Here is a 22,915-nt window from a genome sequence, read left to right as displayed (position 1 = left end):
TGCATTGTGCCATGATCATTGGTTGTATTATATGCCGAGCAAGAGTAAAGGACTGCCACAAAATGTTAAAACCTGCAAATGTTAGTAAATGCTTCAGATTACCCAGCTACATCTCCAAAAAGCAGTCATCTGCCATGTTCAACACTATAGTTTTATCTTTGTTGTTGGCATAGATATATTTTGATTTTTAAAAGGTCAGTAACAGAAATCAACATCACATTGGCCTGGCCATAGTCAGAAAAACTACAAGTACAAGAACAATTGTATAGCTAAATGATCAGTAACAATAGCAGATCTATTTCATATGTATAATCATTTTAAGGTGGAATGCAGACAATGTTAGCTTGTCCTCTGGATTAATATCATCAATCAAGGACCTCTGTGTGAGTATGTGTGACTGCCAGGCAGTCATGTGTAGCTTACAATCAACAATCAGTGATGAATAAAAGTCAACCCACAAGAGTGCTGCCTGTGTATGGTTTACCCAGCATTATACCCCTCTAATAGCAATTAATTGATTGTGAAAATGACACAATCAACAATACAGTCAAAATGCACAACTTTTTTCAAGTCAGTAACAGAAAACACTTGATATTATCACTGCGTGTGTGAGCCTTACTTCCTATAGGAATTCAGTTTAAATTGATTGCTCGGATTCAATTTCATTTCATTTAAAACTCTTGTCACCCGCTTGCCGAAGAGAAATAGCCTTTGTTAGTTTCTATTAATTTGATGGATTGTAGACCTGCAGATGCATTTACCAGATCTTGTGTGTGTGTGTGTGTGTGTGTGTGTGTGTGTGTGTGTGCGTGCGCGTGTGCGTGCGCTCACTTGTATGGGGTCATGTCCTCCATTCCCTTTAGGGACTTTAACCTGACAGAACACTAACCCATGGGAACGTGTGTCACCCTAGAGACTTAAAAGTGCAGTCCCGAAGGGTCCAGACTGCTTTTTGGGGATAAGAGTTGGTTTTAGGGTAAAGGTTATAAATAGGTGAAGGTTGGGGGTGAGGCATTCAGTTGTGATAGTTCAGATTAGGTTAATGGGCTCAGGAATGGCTTAATTTAATGAGTTACCCCCTGAGACAGTGAAACAATGCGTGTCTGCTTGCTTTTGAGTGTGTGTTTGCACTCTTGCATGAACATGGGCATGTTCTAAGGCACCAGGACAGTGTGTGTTCTTGGCCAGCTAGCTGCCTGGCTGTGCCTGAATTAAGTGAACCATCCCTAGGCCAGCTGTCACCACACACACTCACAACCCCCCATCTATTCCCCCAGCCAGCTGGGTGCACCAACTCTGTGTGTTAGTCAGTTTGTGTCTGGAAATTATTCCATTGGCCTCCGATTAACACCCAAACCTGGATGAGTTCTTTATTTCCATATGGAGACACAAGCAGTGGAATATATACGGTAAAAATATTGATAGGATGAGGGATAAAGTTAGGAGGATGATTTTAAACGGCACTTTGATGGGCAACTTTCCATGTTTTTTGATATGCTTTATCCATTTGAGTCATCAACCCTAACCCTAACTGTAGGCAAAATGCTGGAGTCATTTCCTAGATGCTTCTGAAAGGCTTGAAGGTATGAACTGAGAGAGTTCTTTTTAACTACTTCTGATGGATTTTATTTTTAGCTTTGCTAGCCTACCTGTTGTGATCAGTATTTGAAATTAGCATCACCTGTATTGTACAGAAATGCTGTCAGAAACAGAATTTGTTGAAGATTTATTTAGTACTATAGTAAATAGAAGCTGCATTATTCACACCATCTAAAGACCCCTTCGTTGTGGACTGATTGACTAAGAGAGTGGCATCTTACAAAGAAAGAAACACAGCTGAAACACCTGCTGTGTGTGACACTGATTGGATGTTTCACATAGTTAATGCTGAATCTCAGTGAGAGTCTTATCAGGGTCTTTCTTATTCAGCATCTATGCATGACATTTTGTTTTCATTCTTACCAACAAGGTCCCACTCCCCATTGGGTATATATGTAGAGACATCGACTTCCATCATCTGGAGATCCAGCAACCAACCATTGTGGGTCCAGGAACCAAATTTCAGGTCACACTTCTGAATATCAAACGGGAACCACCGAACGTCGATGTAGCAGGTACTCTTCAAGATACCTGCAGATAAATTACTTTTAGAAACCAATCAGTTTTTTTTATGTAAATATTTATTTTTAAAATAATAAAAAGTTACTTCTACATGACAATTTTTACTTAAACATACTTTAAATAAATGCTTCTCTGATACTAAAATCTAGTATATTCCAAGCCATTTATTATAGGCACTGATATCCTTTTAGAATACAAATAAACATCAGCTTTGCGATTCAAAAAATACTGATCTAGAAACAGATCAAGAGCTTTAGTTAGTGTTATATCAAACATTAGATGGGGTGGGGGGGGGGGGGGAGTATTTGAGTTCAGTGGCCATGGCATCTTTGCTGATGCCAGGCAGGGTAGTTTGAGTGAGTCTGAAATTGCTGATCTCCTGAGATTTTCACCAGAACAATCTCCAGAGTTTACAAAAATTGCTCAGTGAGCAGCAGTTCTGCAAACAGAAAAGTGCATGTAAAAGACTAAAAGAGAATGGTGACACTAGTTAAAGCTGACAGAAAGATGATGGTAAGCCCTTTAGAAAGCATAATAAGTGGAAGACCATGACGCGCTCTTCTCCTGTCAGCCAAGAAGACAATGCTGAGGCTAGAGCTAGCTTGTGTTAATAATCCAAGTTGGTTGTAGTGGTATAACAGTTTTCTCTGCAAACTTGAACTTGTATGTCTGCATGCTATAGTCTGAATATTTTTGCTGACCATATATTTCTTATACCCATAATTTACCATCTTCCAATGGCTGTTGCAGTAAAACAATGCAAGACAGCAATCCAATTCTGTCTTTGTGAACAAGAAAGTGAGTTCAGTGATCTTCCATGGCCCCCCGAGTCACTAGATCTATATCAAATGGAACAACTTTGGTATGTGGAGGAAGTGGAAACAGTCTCTAATGTTCAGTGATTGTAAAATGACATTGTCTTGGGAATCTGAATAGAGATTGTTCACCAGAACAGTGAGGTGAGAATGAGAAGGGTGTTGATGGCAGTGATAACAGTAATGATGATGTTGAGATAATGATGTCCCTAAGATGATGACAATTTGGATTTAGCATGTTGGGAGTAGTGTGGGAAGGTAGTGTAAGAATATAGAAATATCTGGGATGTCTCACCTGGTGGAATGTACTGACAAGCTCCTGAAGCATTGACCAGCACATTTGTATGGAACGTGGCATCAAACCTCTCATCAGCACTATAGGGGGACAAGAGTAGTTAAATGGGGCATTTTATCATAACAATTAAATGGAAGAGAAAAACACACAGAAAGAAGAGAATAGAAGTTATTAAGCTGAGTCAGAGTCAACTACAAAAGTAAAGATAGACAAAAAAACATCAAGTGGTAAATGAAGGTGACAGAAGGCAGAGACAAGGGGGATTAGTGAAGATCCAGACAGAGTGTGTTTAATTTTGCTCATCATGTTAAATAAACACGGTCGTCTGTTACCAAGACGTCCTTCAAGCAGACCAGGGATTATCTATTTCGCATGCTCAAAATCTCTGGAACACAAAAACTGATTAATGTTTCTTTCAGAGAGTAAAAATAACCAGAAGAGTATCTGAGAAGTCAGTTGAAGAATACTTTTGCTTTGTTAGGCTGATTTGATTGTGTCATGCTGAAATAGTATCTATTGAGCTTCTGACAACACACATGCTAATAATAAAGTCTTCTACACTGACAGTTTAATATACCAACAACTAATTAACATCTAACAGTCAAATTAAACCATGCCACTGTTAGATAGTGAGCTACCACTGACTCATATTATGTTGAGATTAGTATGTGACATTAACTTCATTCATTGTAGGTGTCTTAACAATTATGGTTGCAATGTGGGATAAAATTAACAATGCCCCAGTCATACAGCTCTACAGACTGGTCAGGACCCATCTGGGAACTGGCAGGTTGCAAGTGGATGATGGAGGTTGATGGAGGGTGTCACTAGGAAAACAGTTGCAGGTGCAGAGACTGGTCAATGACCAGTGGAATAACCATGGAAGTGACAGACTTGTGCAGCTAATCTCTCAGTTGTAGTAAAACTCAAGTGTTACTGTCCCTCAGCTAGTAGTTACCAAGTATTTGAGGTCAAACATGCAAAATCACAGGCAACTGTGAGTAATCAAAGCAATCACTATGACTTTTTGGTGAAGCATGTTCTTTGAAGCCAATTTCACTGTGCGAGCAACAGTGACCTCTATTCATTGTTGTAAAAGTAAGCATGTGAAAAATATAAAAAAGTGTAGCTTTTAATAAATTCTAGACTGAATCTGTGAGTGAATGTGAGTGCGAATGGTTGTCTGTGTCTCTATGTGTTAGCCCTGCGACAGACTGGCGACCTGTCCAGGGTGTACCCCGCCTCTCGCCCTATGACAGCTGGGATATGCTCCAGCGCCCCCCTCGACCCTGGAAAGGATAAGTGGAAGTGAATGGATGGGTAGGGATTAGCTTGAAAAAATCTGTTGACTCATTAAAACACATCTTGATTGAAATATACTTGTCAGATGTCAAAACTTGTCAATGAGGTCATCAAATGGAAAGAACTAAACTAAATTGCCAAGCATCTGAGTATGTTAGCACGGTCATCATGAGTAATTAGCATATAATTTTATCATTTAGCTCAAAGCCTCCTGTGTATAAGTATACCCTATCACGGTTGTAAACACTTTTGAGTTTTGTTTATGCTGGATAATGAGATGGAAAAGAAGGGGAAAAACTACCAAATGGACAAAGCATATGGACTGAAAACAGCCTCCTTGCAAAAGTAATGAACCGGTAAATGGCATACAATTATACCTATTTATCCATGTATTCATAACAAGTATAATATTTAATTCACATATTTCAGTATGCTGTGACCTCTTAAAAAGGAAAACTGAATGAGGTGCACTGGCAACTCAATATATCTCATTTTAAAGGATGAATGAATGTTAATGCAACTCAGACAACAGTTCAAACCGCACTGTTATTTTCCATTAGTAAATATTTACTGCTTGTAGCATGAGACTATATGCAACTGGAGAGTGAGGAACATTTAAACAACATTTCAAATTCTTCTGACAAGCTTTTTGCTTTGTGGGTGGAGTATAGATTTTAGTAAAGTTTTTGGGACTAAATCCAGAAGACGTGTAACAGGACAAAGCTTTAATGGATGCAGATTTATAATGCTACATCCATAATTTATATCTAATCATTTATTTCACTTAAAGGGTGGAAGACAGAGACTGTGAGAATATTTCAGAGTAGCTCTCATCCATTGCCTAGAATAAATGATCTTAGCATTTAGCCTTGTAATGGTATCTGGAATACATCTACCTCACATGGACAAATTAAAGCATTAAAAATTGAAATAAAAACATTTCATTTTTCATTTACTAAACCCTCTCTCAAAATGCCAATATAAATGTTTAATATGAAAGACAATGACTTGAATAATGTACAGCACACAGAGACCCAGGCATTAATGATTCCTTGATGTATAACTTTAACCGCATTTAATTAGATCACATATTAATAAAAGATCACATGAAAACTACAATATGTCTTAAATCCCAATTGACTTTTTATTGAGTTTTTTCTTAATGGGATTCTTCAAAAACTTTACTTTATAGCAATAAATAATTCCAAAAGTGTAATATCCCAGTATTAAAAGTGAAAAAGAAAATGTATAAATCATAAATGGAAGTAAAGTATTACTTAAATTAAATTGGTCATTACTGCACTGTAACTTTAAATATGTTTCTCACATAGCAGTATAGAATATGAAGTCTGGTTTCAATAGTCAGTGGAGAAATGCAATGACACGGTCTGGACTGACATATCATTCTTGTCAAACACTGTTGTAGTGTGTGTCAGCAATTTATCTTTTAGATAACTAGCTATAATATAAAAAAGTAATGCTTCTTTACAGATAAATGGTCTATACTATTTACATGGGAAAAGTAGAAAGCTTAGTCTTTTTGTATTCAAGCTTTCCAGATATCTATAAATGATGAAATATTCAAATCCATGTCTTTGACAGAGAGGAATTGTCATTGTATTCATATTTCATTCATGTGAGGAGATTATTGATTTGTTTATGTGCTGACACAAGCAAATACACAATTACAACTGTCCCTACTTTCTGGACCTAGTGTTCAAAAATTCTTGACTAAGTCAAAGTCACTAACTTTCTTTAGAAAAAAGAAACAGAAAAAGACTATCCAGGATACAAAAAGTGGTACATTAAAATGCACATTCTCTGAAATAATATCAAAGTCAATCCACTGATCTTTGTCCTAAGGTGTTGTTGTATGAACTACCTTATGATCAAACAGTATCTGATACAAGTCCTGAGCCAGGAATCCTTAATGTCCCACTCAGAGACTCCAATAAGATGAAATTCTTTGAACTGGTTTTTGCTTCATAAGCATAAAAAAATAATCACCCTTTTTGAGAAGTGCAGCTGCATAGGGTTTACCCTTTTTGTTCTCTCAGATAAAAGTCCAACTAAACACCTCTACACCAGTAGAAGGAATATGATCATTGGTATCTTTTCACTTCCTATACTGTCTGCTGCGTCTTCCCCACCAGAGAGGAGACATTCTACATTGCCAGTCAGACTTCATAGTCCCAGACTTACCTTGAGGGCTGAACATGAGCATGGTTGACCTGGGCTTAGACTTTGTAAATCTTAGGGGCTGATGTGAGGCTGATGGGACCAAAGCAAAGATGCTTGATCCAGGTTTTACTCTGACCAGGGTCAGATGAAAGAAAGGTCAAGTGAAGTGTCAACCATGGCTAAAGACTTGGAACTTGTAGCATTTCTGAATATCCACAATCCAGAATATAATCTACTAGAAATGTGCACTTGCATTAGAGTCCACCACTTGGGAAGGAGCGCACTTTACGCTGCCATCATCATCATGCTGTCTGTGATAAAATAAATAAATAAGAATTTATTTTTTGCACAAAGGGCTGAATGGTCTGAAGATTGACTTAAGGTCTATGTATACCATCCATCCATCCATCTTCATCTGCTTTATTCAAGGCCGGGTCGCGGGGGCAGCAGCCTAAGCAGAGAGGCCCAGACCTCCCTCTCCCCAGCCATCTCCTCCAGCTTATCCGGGGGAACACCAAGGCGTTCCCAGGCCAGCTGAGAGATATAATCTCTCCAGCGTGTCCTGGGTCTGCCCCGGGGCCTTCTCCCGGCGGGACATGCCCGGAACACCTCACCCAGGAGGCATCCTTGTCAGATGCCCGAACCACCTCAGCTGGCTCCAGTGTATACCATTGTAGCTTATTGTCAGCTGGCCCAACAGTCCTGATTCCCATGGCTTTCATGTTGTGTTTAAGGGGCATAGTAGTAAAGACAGTAAACATTTGTGACACAAAGTGGGCAGATCCTGACCTAAAAGTATCTTAATTTTGAAAAGATCATTTGATGTGATTCCTTCTGGGAGTGAAGGATACCAATAATTGACATCTGACAAGTTGGTAAATACATTAGATTGTTCCCTATGCAACCAAAACCTGCAATGCCCATTACCTACTAACCCTTAGCAGTGAAGTGGTAAATCTCTCTGACATGGGGGATAGAGGTTTAATGTCGAGATTTGGTGTGGGTGGAATGAGGGTGGTCCTGTCACTTTGAATTTAAAAAAAAATGTGTGTGCTAAAGCCTTGCCACTGCACTGACCTAGTTTCCCATTAGGGATTTGTAAAACTACATCTTTTCATAATTTTAATCTCCTCTCATGCTTGCTTTCTTGATTCATAAAAATAAGAGTAAATGATTTTACTCCAGATTTATGTTGAATCCATGAAGAATGTCATTTACAATCTAGGTCTCTGTCAGGAGCATATTGATCATTATCAGTTATCCCTACTGTAAGCCGCTTAATGTTCTGTATCATCCCTTGTAGACACCCAGAGCTCTTGCTTCCATCCCTCTTTCTCACTCATTCTCTCTCACTCTGTCAGGGTTCCTGGGTCGGTGACCCAGTGTTTTCAGTTCACACTCACTGTTTATCTACTGCCTGTTCCACTTCCTGTTTTATTGTGTTAGCCTTGGTCTGTGTGTATTATGTTCAATCCTCTTCCCATTATCATTAGTTCATTATGTTCAGCTGTGTACTCACCGGTCCCTCATTATCATCATTATCACCAGTCTGTGTATTTAAGCCCTCTGTTCTACCCATTCAGTGTCGGGTCATTGATGATGTTGTTTCTGTCGTGTGTTCCGTCCAGTCAGTCAGTTAGCCAGCCAGTCTACCAGTCCGCTAAGTCCAGCCAGCCAGCCATCCATCCTATCATCTGTTGTCTACATATTCAATAAACCTCGTTCTGCACCACGAGTCCTGCATGTGGGTCATCCCTTCCTCGCCTCCGCACACGAGCCCTGACAGAATGACCCGCCCCGTGCCAAGAAGACACGCTTTTGACCCAGCGGACTCGGACCTCTACGAGCGGCAGGAGGTAGCGCTCTCCTTGTGGGCTGAAAAACTCAAGGAGAGACAGCGGCTCTTCGCGGAGCGAGAGCACGTCTTCGAGGGCACTCGCTTGGCTCTGGGCGGGCCTCGGAGACGCCGCGTTCCCCCACCTGCTGCCTCACCTGCACCGGAGCATCTGCCGCGGAGAGTGGACGTTTCACGCCGCGCTTCGGCCGCTCCCTCTCTCGCCACTCCGCTCCACGCTCACACATCACCTGCCTCATTCACCGGACCTTCAACCTCGCCACGGCACAGCGGCTCCGTCTTCCACCTCGGCTCAACAGAGGCTCCCGTGCCAGAGGCTCGGACGTGTACCCCGCCCGCTTCCTCCTCCCGGAGAAATCGGCGCACACGCCGCCATAAAACGGACCACTTTCAGCCACTCCCGATGGTGAGCTCCAGTGACTGTTTTTCGCACTCACCATCTGATTATTCACTCAAAACGCACAATAACCCCATCTCTGATTCGTGGGATGTTTCCCTCCTGGAAGATTCTGTGGACTGGGAAGATTTGTTCTGCTCTGCTCTCCCAAAGACTGTAAATAGTGGTGGCAGGAAAACCAGAACAATCCCCAATAAACCTGCTAACATCACACACCCAGTCATTATCTCCACTCCCGTCAGTCAGTCTACCCCCACACCAGTGCCAGCTCCCAGGAGGAGGGCAGCTGTGACCCAGTCTACCGCCACACCCGCTTCGGTTTCTCGAGTGGGGGTGACTGGTGTCCAGCCATCTCCCGTGCCTGTCCCAGCACCTAGGCTGAGGACGGCCAGGATCCAGTCTGACCCCCCTAGAGACTCAGCTGAGGCTCTCCAGCCAGTGCCCTCACGCTCTGGAGGCACGGAAGAGCTAATCAGTCCACCACTTCATCCACCTCCTGACCCAGCCTTTCACGCACTAGCTTTATCCCTGGTTAGGCTGGCTGAAGTGTCCCCTGCTCAGGCACCGGCCTTACTAGCTCAGGCTGTAGCTTTATCTCCCTCATTAGCTCAGTCTGTAGCCCAGCCATTAGCCACACCAACCTCAGCTCCGTCGTCAGCCTCACCTGCTGTTCAGCTTCCAGCCCCGTCAGTTCACTCACCTGCTCTCCAGTCCGCTCCTGTCCAGTCACCCGTAGCTCAGTCTCCTGTCCAGTCACCAGTAGCCCAGTCGCCTCCTGTCCAGTCACCAGTAGCCCAGTCGCCCGTCCACCAACCTGTTCAGTACCCAGAGCCTGCTGTGAGCTACCCTGCTGCCCAGCCAGGGGTTTCCGCACCCGCTGGCCCGGCCGCTCCTCAGCCAGGGGTTTCCGCACCCGCTGGCCCGGCCGCTCCTCAGCCAGGGGTTTCCGCACCCGCTGGCCCGGCCGTTCCTCAGCCAGGGGTTTCCGCACCCGCTGGCCCTGTCCTGTGTGTGCCAGGGGCTCCAGTGCCCACTGGTTCTGAGACCGTTTTCGCTGGAGGGCCCGAGGAGCCCGTCCGGCAACCTTCCTCGTCAGCTGGGGGTTCAGGAGAACCGCACCAGCCTCATGCCTCGTCGGCTGGAGGGCCCGAGGAGCCCGTCCGGCAACCTTCTTCGTCAACTGGGGGTTCAGGGGAACCGCACCAGCCTCATGCCTCGCTGTCACCTAGCTCTGCTTCGTCCTCGTCTGGCCCGGCCTCGGAGCCTTCGTCCTCGTCTGGCCCGGCCTCGGAGCCTTCGTCCTCGTCTGGCCCGGCCTCGACTTTGGCTTTTATTTCGCCTGCTGCAGCTCCGGCCTGTGCTTCGCCTGATCCTGCCTCGTCTGGTCCTGTGCCCACCGGGCCATGGCCAGCACGCCTAAAACTGGAGAGCCGCCGCTGCCTTCCGCGCGGCCGGCCCCCTGAACTGCTCCGTCTCCTTCGCCGCCGCCGCTGCCTTCCGCGCGGCCGCCCTCCGGACCGCCTTCGCCTGAGTGGCCGCCGTTGCCTTCCGCGCGGCCGGCCTCCGGACCGCCTTCGCCTGACTGGCCGCCGTTGCCTTCCGCACTGCCGACCTCCCGAACTGTGTCCACGTCACCGCCGTTGCCTTCCGCACGGTCGGTCCACCGGAACAGTCTCGCCTCGGGCCACGTGGCCGCCCACCCGAACTGTCTCTGTGTGGCCTCCGTCCCTCTGTCCTGGGCCCCCTCCGCCCGCCCTGTTCTGGTTCTTTTTCGTTTGGCCGTCGGGTGCCGGCCTTTGAAGGGGGGGGGGTCCTGTCAGGGTTCCTGGGTCGGTGACCCAGTGTTTTCAGTTCACACTCACTGTTTATCTACTGCCTGTTCCACTTCCTGTTTTATTGTGTTAGCCTTGGTCTGTGTGTATTATGTTCAATCCTCTTCCCATTATCATTAGTTCATTATGTTCAGCTGTGTACTCACCGGTCCCTCATTATCATCATTATCACCAGTCTGTGTATTTAAGCCCTCTGTTCTACCCATTCAGTGTCGGGTCATTGATGATGTTGTTTCTGTCGTGTGTTCCGTCCAGTCAGTCAGTTAGCCAGCCAGTCTACCAGTCCGCTAAGTCCAGCCAGCCAGCCATCCATCCTATCATCTGTTGTCTACATATTCAATAAACCTCGTTCTGCACCACGAGTCCTGCATGTGGGTCATCCCTTCCTCGCCTCCGCACACGAGCCCTGACACACTCAGTCATAGGTAAGCTGTAAATCTGTCACTATCTCTCCCTTATGAAAGAATATTTAATCAACTTAAAGAAGCTGAAACAGAAACATCAGGAGTCAAATCTACCTCTATCTTGTGTCCTGTTGTCTTTTTCCCATCGCAAGTCTACTTCTTTGTAAGCAAGAAGCAGTGTATTGCTGCAAGGAGTTAAGTGAAGCGCTGATGCCCTGTTTAATATCATCTGTTTTGACAGGTTAATAATGATCCACAATTACATAGCTGTCTGTTTTAGTCACATAAACTGGAGCACTATATAAATACCACTTCAGCGTTTCCTCAAGTGGCCTTGCCTTGCACATTTCTTTGATTAATGTTTAGCAAGTGGACATCCTTAAGTAAGAACTAGAACTGTCTTCCACTTTGCAGTTTAAACTGTAACGATTACTTACTATGGCCAATAAAATAAATTAAAAAAAAAAAAAAAAAAACCTTCCTAAAATTGTCTATGTTGTTGCAACTCCTAAGATATTTTACTGCAATTTTCAAAGGAATTTTAAGTGTTTCAAGACACCTACCAAATTCTTCTCTGAAGTGAATATTATTTCACTGTTTATTGACTTTATTTATTTATCTATTTTTCTCAGCAAATGCTTGTAGACAAAATCATGATTGATGTGCCCCACAGAGGCACACTGGGTGTTGCTGTTGCTGTTGATTTTTATTATGTCACAGCTGTTTTGCAAAAGGGTAAATGTTCTGTGTTATTTGTTTACTGTGTAGGCAGCTGTCAGTATATGTTATAAAAGTCTAAAATCAGGTTATGTTTGAGGACAACACTGGTGCCACAGAAAAGGTCAAAATGCAAAGGACTCTGGAAAATGATCAAGTCAGTCACTGGCAGTAATGTGAGGTGCTTGAATTCTTCTTAAATCTGACCAGATCTAGACGACATTGTGAAAGCAGCCCAAGCGCTTTGTATTTCTTCAATCTAGCCAAGCAGGACAATGAGCACAGGAGCCTCATGTCCAGCCAAATATGCTGAAAGAAAAGAGGTTCTGTTCTATTGACCTCTGTATCAGAGAAGCCAGTGAGCCAGTGTTCAAGAGACAGACTATTTCCCCTTTGTGCTATTAAAGCCCAATTCTTTGATAAAGGAAGAAATGAGCTTGTTCAGATGGATGTTTCCAAGAGCCTGTGGTTCATTATTGAATTGAACCTCATCTACAACCACGGTGACAGGGCCTAAAACATGGAATTAAGAGAAGAGAAGAATTCTCCAAATAAATAAAGGTAGTACAGAATATAGCTTAAATTCTCTCTATTCTTCTGAAGCTTGAATCGTTATTAGTTTTCAAACTAGCCAAAGCACTGGCAATTTTACCCACTTGGCACAGTGCTTTCAGTAGTCAGAGTCCTATGCTGTTACTGGAAACAGATGCAAAGCCTAAAAGGAGTTATGGTTTATTCCCCAAAGAGGGAATTGGCTCGATCATTTAATTAAATGATACTGTAAGCAGAGTGATATTTCATCTATAGAATCTTTCATTCTGCTGTGTTTTTGGATACACAGATACATGGCAATGTAGTGTTGTGTCCATTCACAAAAGAAAGCATATTTTTCTACATAGAAGAAGAATGGCGAAAGAGAGAAAATGTAAAAACCAAAATATATAATGAAATCTAATGAAAAATTAAATGGTAAAAATCAATTTGAGGAAACAGTGTTGATTATTCTAGTGGGCAGTATGATGTAATTAACAGCAAAGTGGAGGTTTTGTAATGTGGGTTGCCTGTCCTTATCATTTGCTTAAAGTCAGTACACTTTATTAAATACCCACTCTAATTCACTACACTTTACCATGTGAACAATTTTAAATACAAAATGGTGAAATACCAAGAACTGTGTAAGTTGTCATGCCCATGGACTGCAAATTATATAATGGGTAAATTTAGCAACTATTGCCTGAGAAACTACGTTTGAAAAGACATTATGAAATGTTTTACTTAATTTGGTCTGAAATAGTTTGTAAGCTTTTTATATTACTGTTGTAGCCAATTAATTGATGAATAAGTATTTTAACATGGTAAAATAAATTGCTAATTACCAAAATTGGACTAACAAATTCTAGTCATGATTATTGATTTGCTGTCATTTCAAAATTGTGTTTTTTACCCTTCACATTGACATTTTAGCCAGAAGATGGCTTTCAAGTTTTGGCTTCTGCAAGCTCCAAAACAACCCGTTCTCACTCCCAAAGCGTAACATTTTACGCTAGGTGACAAATCGTCACCATATTACGTTTTCGGCTACCCACCACGTTCCTAAATGACGACCTCGGAAAAAGAGGAAATATGAGAACCGTCTGGACTGAACCTACACATGTTCGCTTAGAAACACGCTATTTAACATTAAAGTCCTGGTTAAGGTCAGGAATAAGGTTATGGTCAGGGCCAGGGATAAGGTTAGGTTTAGGGCTGGAATACAGGGCTGGAACGTCTACTCCCGCGGGAGCGTCATTGCACTGGATTCCAGCCATAACCCGCCGCGTACCATAAGAACGCCGAAGGTCTCCTTTCGCGTTCCTCAGGAACGCCGCGGGACGTGACAAAACGTCGACATGTTACGCCTCGGGAGTGAGAACGCTCTGTCCAAAAACACAATTTTCTTTTCTCAGTCCTTTATGACTGATAATGGAAAAAGTATATATCAAATTGTATTCAGTTTTAAGTTGTCAAAAGTCAGAATAGTTTTTTGTTTGTTTGTTTGTTAAAGAAGATTTTTTTCTGTTTCCGGTTGAAATAGTTAAAAGCCATTTGAGCAAGGCATGTTCTTCTAATGGTATTAGAAGATCTATATATTAACTTATAGTTGGATCTGCTAGATGAGCATGGTTCTAATCAGTAAAATAAATGAACAAATGTTACTGGAAAGCAATGAAGTGACCCAATCACTAGCCTGATAAGACCAACTCAAAAAGATGAGAATGTAACATACCTGTTGTACAGAAGAATATCTGGGACCCACACTAGATTTGAAGGGAAACGGAGATTCTGAACCCCAGGGTAGCTGTCTGGGTTCCATGAGAGGTAAATGTCTGTCCAATGCTGAAAACAAAGTGTCAAATTAGAAAAAATTATGTAAGGCAATGGAAAAGTGGAGGGTCAACAAAAGTGACATGTGAAGGAAACTTTTTCCCACCCTATATATTCGTGGTACAGTTGCATATATATCACATCACTGGTATTTCATAGCATTTTTTACTGAAACTATATCCATGCATATTATTGCTTTACCCTTGAATGACCAAAAGTATCAGAAACTGCAGTAGGAAGAAATCCACTGATAAGCTGGAATTTCCATCTGTTTTATGTGCATTGATATTAATTTATGTTTCACATGGTATTTGAATCCTCATCTCAACTGATCTGAAAAGTTTGGTGATTAACCAAGAATAGTTATTGTAGATAGATTTTCTATAGCAGATCCTAGAGGATGAGGGTGTACAGGATGTTGGAGCCAAGTCCAGGCCAATATTTTACTCAGTTACATCATGCCATATTTAAGTATTTGTCATGATCTTTAAGTTTTTATTATAATCTTGATCATTTTAGGTTATAATGTAATATGCTGTGCTCCATAAATTAATCCTGCTTTGTTAGTCTGTTGTTGTTGTAAAGTGTTGGTAGATGTCGTAAAGGGGGTGTGTATTTGGCCCGCATGCGGAGGGGTGTGGGTAAAAGGTTAGGTAAGCAAGCAGGACGTGGAGCAACAGTTTTCTGATCGTCGCCGTTTTAATGTTATCTTTTGTTGTAACACAAAGGGAATATAAACGGAGCTCCCACCAGAGGCATTTGTTTTGTACCTTTCGATTTGTAAGGAAAATAAATGTTTTGCACCTTCTTTCCTTCGCCTCGTTTTTTGCTATCGGAAGGCATCCAAGAGACTTAACAAGAGCACGAGTCAGAAACTTTACGTTCTGCAGAAGCGGCAAAGAAGGACCGAAGGTTGTCGCTATAATACAGAATTCTACTTTCCACTCAAACATTTTGAATATGATATTCAAAATGTTTGCTATGGATTTTTTTTCTTTGTCAAATCACTGTAAAACTACCACAAGATTTTTAAGTACTTCTAGTAAAGTGTTGCTGTATTAGATACTCCTCTGTTTGCAGATAAGAAGCTTTTTAAGTCCTTAACAAGAGGACAGCTTCAACCCATTAGAAGTCAAATATTTCCTCTTCACACAGACTAATACAGCTGTTGGCTCTTCTACTTTGTCTCTAACTCTGATAATGAAGCTTGGCACAGAAACGTTGCCAGGCCAGCAGTTGTTGGCACTAACCATGTGCAGTCCCATTTGAGCCTGCCAGTATTCAGCTAACTGAACACAGCATCAAAGGGTTCAAAAACACAAAGAGTGAGTGTGATATGTGTTGCTTCTGTGCTTATTTTCATTACTTGTAATGCACAGCATGATGATATATGATCCACAGTGGTATAAATACTGGCATTCATCCTGGCATCTAAACGTATGCTAGTATTATGCTTTTTTCTAAATCTGTGTGCAAGCACACGTGTTACCCAGATTAACCACAATATTGAGCATGTCTTTACAATACAATTCACTGTTTGGAAATCTAGTTGTCAGGGTATTCATGTGGACAGACCATTCACCCAAACATTACATGGCAAGCACATTTACTCACGGCGAAGGTGGTTACAGGATACAGTGCTTCGCCATTATAAAAAAATCGGCTTAGGAGTGGCTTGACCAAGTGTATTCAGACTTAATAAAATCCATAAATTAGTCTGTCACACCCAGTCCATTGAGGTCTTGTCCCACTACTTGCAGCAATCAAAGAATCTGCTGCTAACATCCGAGTGACAGACACTACAAGACATAGTTTTTCCATGCTCCAATGAGTTGGATGTGTTTTTGCTGCATGAAAGCTATATGGTGTGTATATAAATATATGGTGGAGGCATTCAATTGCTGAAAGCACAGGGCAAATTCCTCATGTACCAACAAAAATCCCCAGAGCTAAAGTAGCAACAGTATATTTGGGATCATCTGTTTGTGTGTATGTATATGTGCATGCATGTATTTTTATAGTGTTTTTTTTCTTCCACTTAAAAGGTTTAGTCCTTGTGACTGTCAGCATGTTTCCACACCATCTGTCAGTTAAATATACAATAGAAAATGATTTCAAAGATATTCCATCCATCTCAAATGGGCCTGCTGCATATGTCTGCACTCACGCAGCTAATGACTTAATCACTACACTTGTCATCTGTGGGCCTTGGCGGTTTGGTGCTTCTTTTCATGTTCATTGGCTGGAAACACACAACTAACAGCCAACAGAACTAATCACAGCTCACTAACTTTGTAGTCTGTCAGGAACAGATGAGGAGGACTGAAAGCTATGTAAGGTAACAGCTGTCTAAGAATAGGTATGGAGTTGCATAACATAAATTCAAGACAGCATCACTAATTTGAGAGTATGAAAGGCTGATTTTTTTTCTTCAAATTCATATATGACACATGTGAGTCAACTGCAAATCCAAAGAGGTAACAGAGGTAATTGAAAATGTAGCACTAATCTGATTTTCGTTATTTGCAAGGGTGAATTGATTTTATTTGCACTGCAATGGCCATATTACTATATAAATATTCTACAAAATGTTGGTTTCATAATCAATGGATTGTTAACAATAACACAATTTCAGATACACTATTTTTATTTGTTTATTTGTTTTTTATTTTCAGTGCTGAGTATTTCAGTCACATCTGAATGTAGAACAATCATTGACTGATAAACCTGTAATCCCAAACTTGTCCTTTCTTTGACTGTCTGGCTGACTTTGTATGAGCTGGTTAATGTAAATCTTAGGTCTCTCTCAAAAATTGCAATGTCTGCAAAGCCCCCTTGAGCCACTGAACCATAGTAGATACCAGTATTAAAGAGGAGGCTTCCTGAATAATTGATTTATTCAACTTGTAAGGTAGGCAGCAGCCAACTCAACGTGACGGCTGTGACATACTTAATGGGATCTTCTGAGTGTGGCTGTTGTTATAATGAGACTGTTGTACCTACCTGGTTTGATGTAACACTTTTCCTAGAGCTACTAAACGCTGCAATCCATATTTTTTATGCTATTTACTTCTTTGCCAGTTTCTATTCTGATATAGAAATTCTATTTAAGTGGATAAGAGATAGGAATTTGTCTGACAACAGCATAGCAACCACACACAGGTTTTGGTGGACTGTGTTGAAGCAATGCAAAGTTTTTAAAGAAATTATGAAAGTAGTGCTTGGAAATATATGCAAACAAAATTACCACAGATAGTGTGGCATTTGCTGCAACCTGCAACCTAAGTCAACAGTCTAATCCATGTTTCCCTTCACACATACAGTCATGCAATGTTTTGACTGGACTGCATAGAGTAATGTGAAAACAAAGTACACCCTTACTGCTTACATGGGAATTAAAAGACAGGTGCTACTTATCAAATAGATTTGAACGGTTTTAGCAGTTTGCTGGTTTAGAGCATTCAGGCATATTCTAACACATGCAGCCTCCCCAGGAATGGATGTGCCTGTAAATTTACCGCAAGGTCAGATCAAGAAATGCTCAGAGAAATTGCAAAAAAACCTAAGAGCTGCATCTCAGATGCTACCGGCCTCAGTTAACATATTAAATGTTAAGGACTTGTAAAGAGCATGTCTTGTTTGGAATGTTTGCCAAGATAAAGCTCTCCTCTCTAAAAAGAACACAGCAGCAGCTTAAGTTTGTGGTTTAAGCCAAATGGCCTTTGTAACAATGTTTTTAGGAAACTTGAGATCAAAGTGGAGATGTGTGACCATAAAGTTCCTAATCCACATTTGGCAAAAAAACCAACACAACATACAGTACAAACACCTCATGCCAGCTGTCAAGCACAATAGTGGAGGGATACTGATTTGGACTTGTTTTGAAACCAAAGGACTTGGACAACTTGCAGTCATGAAATCCACAATGGGTAATGGCTCAGTCAAAGTCCAGACAACAATCTAAAATGTGGCAGTGCTTAGGATAGATAAGTGGAGTTGTTCTTATGTAGTACCTTTCTAGCCTGTTTGAACACTCAAAGCTCTGTATACAGCATGTCTCATTCAAACGCACATTCATACAACCATTTTTTTCTACATCTTAGTGTTTTCTGTCTTACATTCATATTCCGATGAACTCATCAAGAGCAACTCAGTGTTCAGTAACTCATTCAAGTATACTCTAGCAGACTGGTGCAACCAGGGATCAAACCTACCAACCTTCTTTTTAGTATATGACCTGTCCTACCTCCTGACTAACAGCCACCATGGAGGGTTCAGCATTAACGAATATCTGCAAACCTCAATTAACTAAAAAAAAAAAAATAGAATATATCAACAATATCAAATTTGTCCCACAATGACATGAGAGACTAATGAAGTCATACAGGAAACAATTACTTCAACTTAGTGCAAGTTATTTTCAGTAAAGGTGAGTCTCACAGATGGACTTTTAACAGGAATCTACATATTTTGTATTAAATACCTCTACACCACAACAAAGTAAAAACCTGAACTGTTGACTCTCTACAATGAAGATATTGTGTAGCAGTTATGCTTTGGGCAGTATTTAGTTAGCATGGATTGGTCCACTTACCTCCTTAAGGAACACGATAAATACAGATCAATACAAAGTTGTTCTGAGTGGTCAAATTTATGATGACATTTTTCTGTGCTGACGGCAGTGATCCTGGACAAGCTGACAACGAACCTATCCACAAGACACTAGGGGTTTATGGTTCAGTGGTTTGATGTGTATGAAATGGATGTGAGTCACTTCACAGTCACTAGAACTCAACCCAGCTGAACTGATTTTGGATTGATGTGTTAGACAGACGCCGCCTACCATTATCAAAATATAAAGTGGGAGAATATCTTTGGGAATATGGGAATGCTGATAAGTCCAGGAATATCCCAGAGACTGGCATGTAGTGGCCTAAAAACTTAAAAAGTAATGTCTTTCTTTGTCACCTGTCTGTAGGAACGGCACTATTTTTTGTATTTTAGTGTGTGACTGTATTAGTTGAGGAGGATGTTGATTTTTCTGTGGCTTTAGGAACCAAGATTTAAAATTTGTATTTTAAATGTTGAGAATGTCAAATCAGATATAATTTTTAAGAGTAAAACAAAGGTAAAATAGAAAAGCTTAAACAGCAAAATAAAGTAACCCAGTGTTTTAAATCTTGAGTCCTGAAAGAATATCTTTGAAAATATATTTCTATCACCTTCCCCTGCTATATTGCTGACAATAAATAGCCTTATGATACCATGCTATTATTAAATATTATATAATATCATATTATCCTTTGTGATCCATCTTAACATAATTTTTCCTTTATACTTGGCAGTTAAAGATGTCTGCCATAAAACTGCATCGTGCTGTTTCTTGTTTGTTCCCAGAAATTGTTTTTGTTAAAAACAAAAGGTTATTGGTTGTAGCTTGTGCTATGCCTTCAAGAGCAGTCAGATGTGTACACTTATTGAAAATATGAATGACACAGCCCACATATGGCTTCCAAAAATATACTAAACGACAATTATTGTGCAGTGATCACACAAAAAAGGACTTAAAAGTGAGACGTACCAGCTGCAGCCAGGCATTTGTTATCAACACTTGGTTCTTTTCATCCTGGAGGGGAACAAAAGGAGACGGAGAGAATAATCAGCAGTGAGTTGACATGGGTGCAGGCAGATAGTAAATGACAATATTCTACAGGGCAAGAGTAAAAAAAAAAGAAAGAAAGAAATTATTCAATTCTGGTAAACATAAGGCACAATAATGAGACAGATTGGCAATGAAGTCAAACAGCATCTCATACGAGTCTGAGCTGCCGGCTAACTGAATGACAATGATGTACTTTTTCAGCATTCTCTTATTTACAAGGTTTTTCCATTGCCACGTCAAAGAAGTAACATATATCAATATTTTAAACAGAAGTAAAAATAATAAAGAAACAGGGTCAAGCAACAATTTCCATTGACAATAGACAGGGTGAGTGCTTTTCAAGAAAGAGATGAGCATACAGCCATTTCTATCCATATTGTGAAAGTATAAATACACAGAAGCTCCTAAAGTCCAACTCATGGTCAAATGTTCAGATGGAGAAAAACAGAGAGGATGGCTGTTGATTCTTTTATGATTCTAGAAGTAGTGAGATGAGAGTGAGAGCAATAAATGCAAAAAATATTCAGAGAAAACTGATTTCAGAGATGCTTCAACAAAGCAAGTCATAGAAGAAATAGTAGTAGTAGTAGTATTGGATAAAGAGAGACAGGAACAATGCAGGGGGGAAACTGAGATGTGAATGAACTAGAGTCTGTTTTGTGAAATCCTACATGACAGCAGCACATTTTGCTCCTTGTGTTATTACTGATACATTGGGTTCATGTTTTATCACTGCCTTGGATCTGAAACACTTGCAAGCTGCTTGTGGGTAACTGGATGATCTCGTGCTGTGTTTCTTCATTGAATAGCCCCTTTTTAACATTCATGGATTCATTGAAGTGACTTATCACATTATCTTCTACCCATGACTGAAGCTGGAATAATACAGTTATTTCAACCCTTTCAAAACTTTCCCTTTAAAGTTACTGAGATAAAATCATGAAATCAATTTACTGTACTCTCTATTTTTCTCTGTTTGTCAGAACTAAGCTTCTGAACAGTTTTCTGTCTTATCAGACTCTTTCACGCTTTTACTTTTATTTTTCTCCCTCTGGATGTTCAGGATTTCTTATTTTGTGAAACAGTCCAAGTGGTGAAGTATGGTTAGATATGACCTTACAGGTCACCTTCAGATGTTTTTAAGACTATCTTTAAACATTAGTTGGGAGACCACGTGTACACTGAAATATTTGCTTGGAATGATTCTTGATTTTCATTGAGATGTTAGGAAAACCCTTCTTTAAGATGTATACAGTAGCTTGTAAACTTTGATTCTATATTTTACTGCTAAATAGATTTGAAATACTAGAAATGAATCACTGTCACATATATCCCCTCTGTTGAATATTGCTTGCCTAATAGTATAATCTAAAAACGGTAGTCAAACAGTAAATAGTACTTTGATAATGTTTCCATTAAATTGTTTTAGAGAGGCGTTGACATATTCTTCACAATAATTTTGGAGGATGTTTGAGGGTATTTTAAGTCCTTTATTTGAGCAAAACTGTCCTTTGTCACTGATCCTGTTCACAACTTTTGTGTACAGACTTTCTATTTGCAGGCAAGTAGAGCAAGGTTTCTGGTTTGGTGGCCTCAGGATCTCCTCTCTGTAGGATTAAAATATAACAAAAACAAGTCTGAGGCCATGGTTCTCAGCCAGAAATGGGTAATGCACCTAGAAGGATGAGTTGTTACCCCAAGAGTGGAGTCAGAGACTGACAGACTGATTGTTGTAGTGTCAGCACTGACGTGGCTGCTGTACAGATCTGTTTGTTGTGAAGAGTGACTTGAGCGTGAAAGGAAAGCTGCCAGCTTACCAGACAATCTATGTTCCTACTCTCACCTATGGCCATGAGTTTCCTCTGGGCTCAGACTATGAGATTGGTTGAGGAGCTCAGCCAGAAAGGGGTCATAGTAGAGCAGCTACTTCTCAGTATCCAAAGGATCCAGCTAAAGTGGTTCAGGGATCTGACTAGGATGCCTACTGGGCACCTACTAGGTGAAGTGTTTCAGGCATATCCTAACAGAGAGACACCCCAGGGCAATCACAGGACGTGTTGAAAATTATACCTGTCACTTGGCCCTCCAAAATCTAACTCAAAATTTAAAAGCTACTGCCAGTGCACTTAATATTGGCAACCATGATTTTCTATTTTCAATAAAAAGGCACAATAAATGTATTAACAAAGCATTTACAGATGCTCATTTACACTAGAACTAAAGTAAATTAAAGTAAATATACCATATAAAATAGGCAACTGACAAAGAAGAGAATCGTGTCCTTGTGTTTACCAATATAAATCAATTAAAACATATTTTGCATATAAAGAATCCTGCAAGGAGCAAGCAAATGCATGCAGTGATTCACCTATTCTCATATGCAGTACAATCATATATTACACAGACTTTCTACTAAGGGGCTGATGGCAAAACTGTCTAATATCTGATCTGATAAGGTTGGACACTTGCTTTTTTACACGCAGCTACATTCTGTAATATCTTGAAAAAGGTCAGGGCACAAGTGCATTTGTGAAAATGCACTTACATAGGAATTCATGAATTCATAACTAAACCTAAGTCATACGCAAAAAAAGGAAGTTATAATGTGTAGGATACTGGTCTTGACAAAATACAATTCTGTAGACTATGCTACCCTGTCTCTACATGTTTTTTTTTCAGTCTTTCACTAAAAAGAGGATTTTTTTTCACATAGGTATATAATGGAAATTCTGAACATACTTACTATACATAGACACACACACTCAGGATTGTGGTCACCTCAATTAAAAAAAAACAATGTAAGTAAATGAGATTTTTTTTTACAGTTACCAGTTTTATTCTTATTCTAAATTGTAAATGTAGCAGCACACACCATACAACATCGAATTTCATTAACATTCTCCGTCATGATTATCAGGATGTATAATCAACTACCACAGTTTTCCAAAGGTTTAACTTTGTGTCATCAGC

General features: G+C 40.6%; 1 protein-coding gene across 1 annotated transcript in view; it reads right to left on the bottom strand.

Moving 5' to 3' along the window:
• Positions 1-22,915, bottom strand: part of LOC146573212 (neuronal acetylcholine receptor subunit alpha-7-like) — a 47,431-nt gene that overhangs the window by 10,357 nt on the left and 14,159 nt on the right. Inside the window, exons 3-6 of the mRNA XM_085277871.1 lie at positions 19,865-19,909; positions 14,186-14,295; positions 3,232-3,311; positions 1,963-2,130 (exon numbers count right to left, since the gene is read on the bottom strand). Coding sequence (XP_085133997.1) covers positions 1,963-2,130; positions 3,232-3,311; positions 14,186-14,295; positions 19,865-19,909 — 403 coding nt within the window. The remainder of the gene's footprint in view (positions 1-1,962; positions 2,131-3,231; positions 3,312-14,185; positions 14,296-19,864; positions 19,910-22,915) is intronic.

Source organism: Mchenga conophoros, linkage group LG6, assembly GCF_057382185.1.
Source record: "Mchenga conophoros isolate Kocher_MC1m ecotype Shallow Benthic linkage group LG6, M_conophoros_male_GT1.1, whole genome shotgun sequence".
In the NCBI taxonomy this organism is placed as follows: Eukaryota; Metazoa; Chordata; class Actinopteri; order Cichliformes; family Cichlidae; genus Mchenga; species Mchenga conophoros.
Note: the sequence above shows the minus strand (reverse complement) of the source record. Positions and strands in the feature narration are given on the sequence as shown.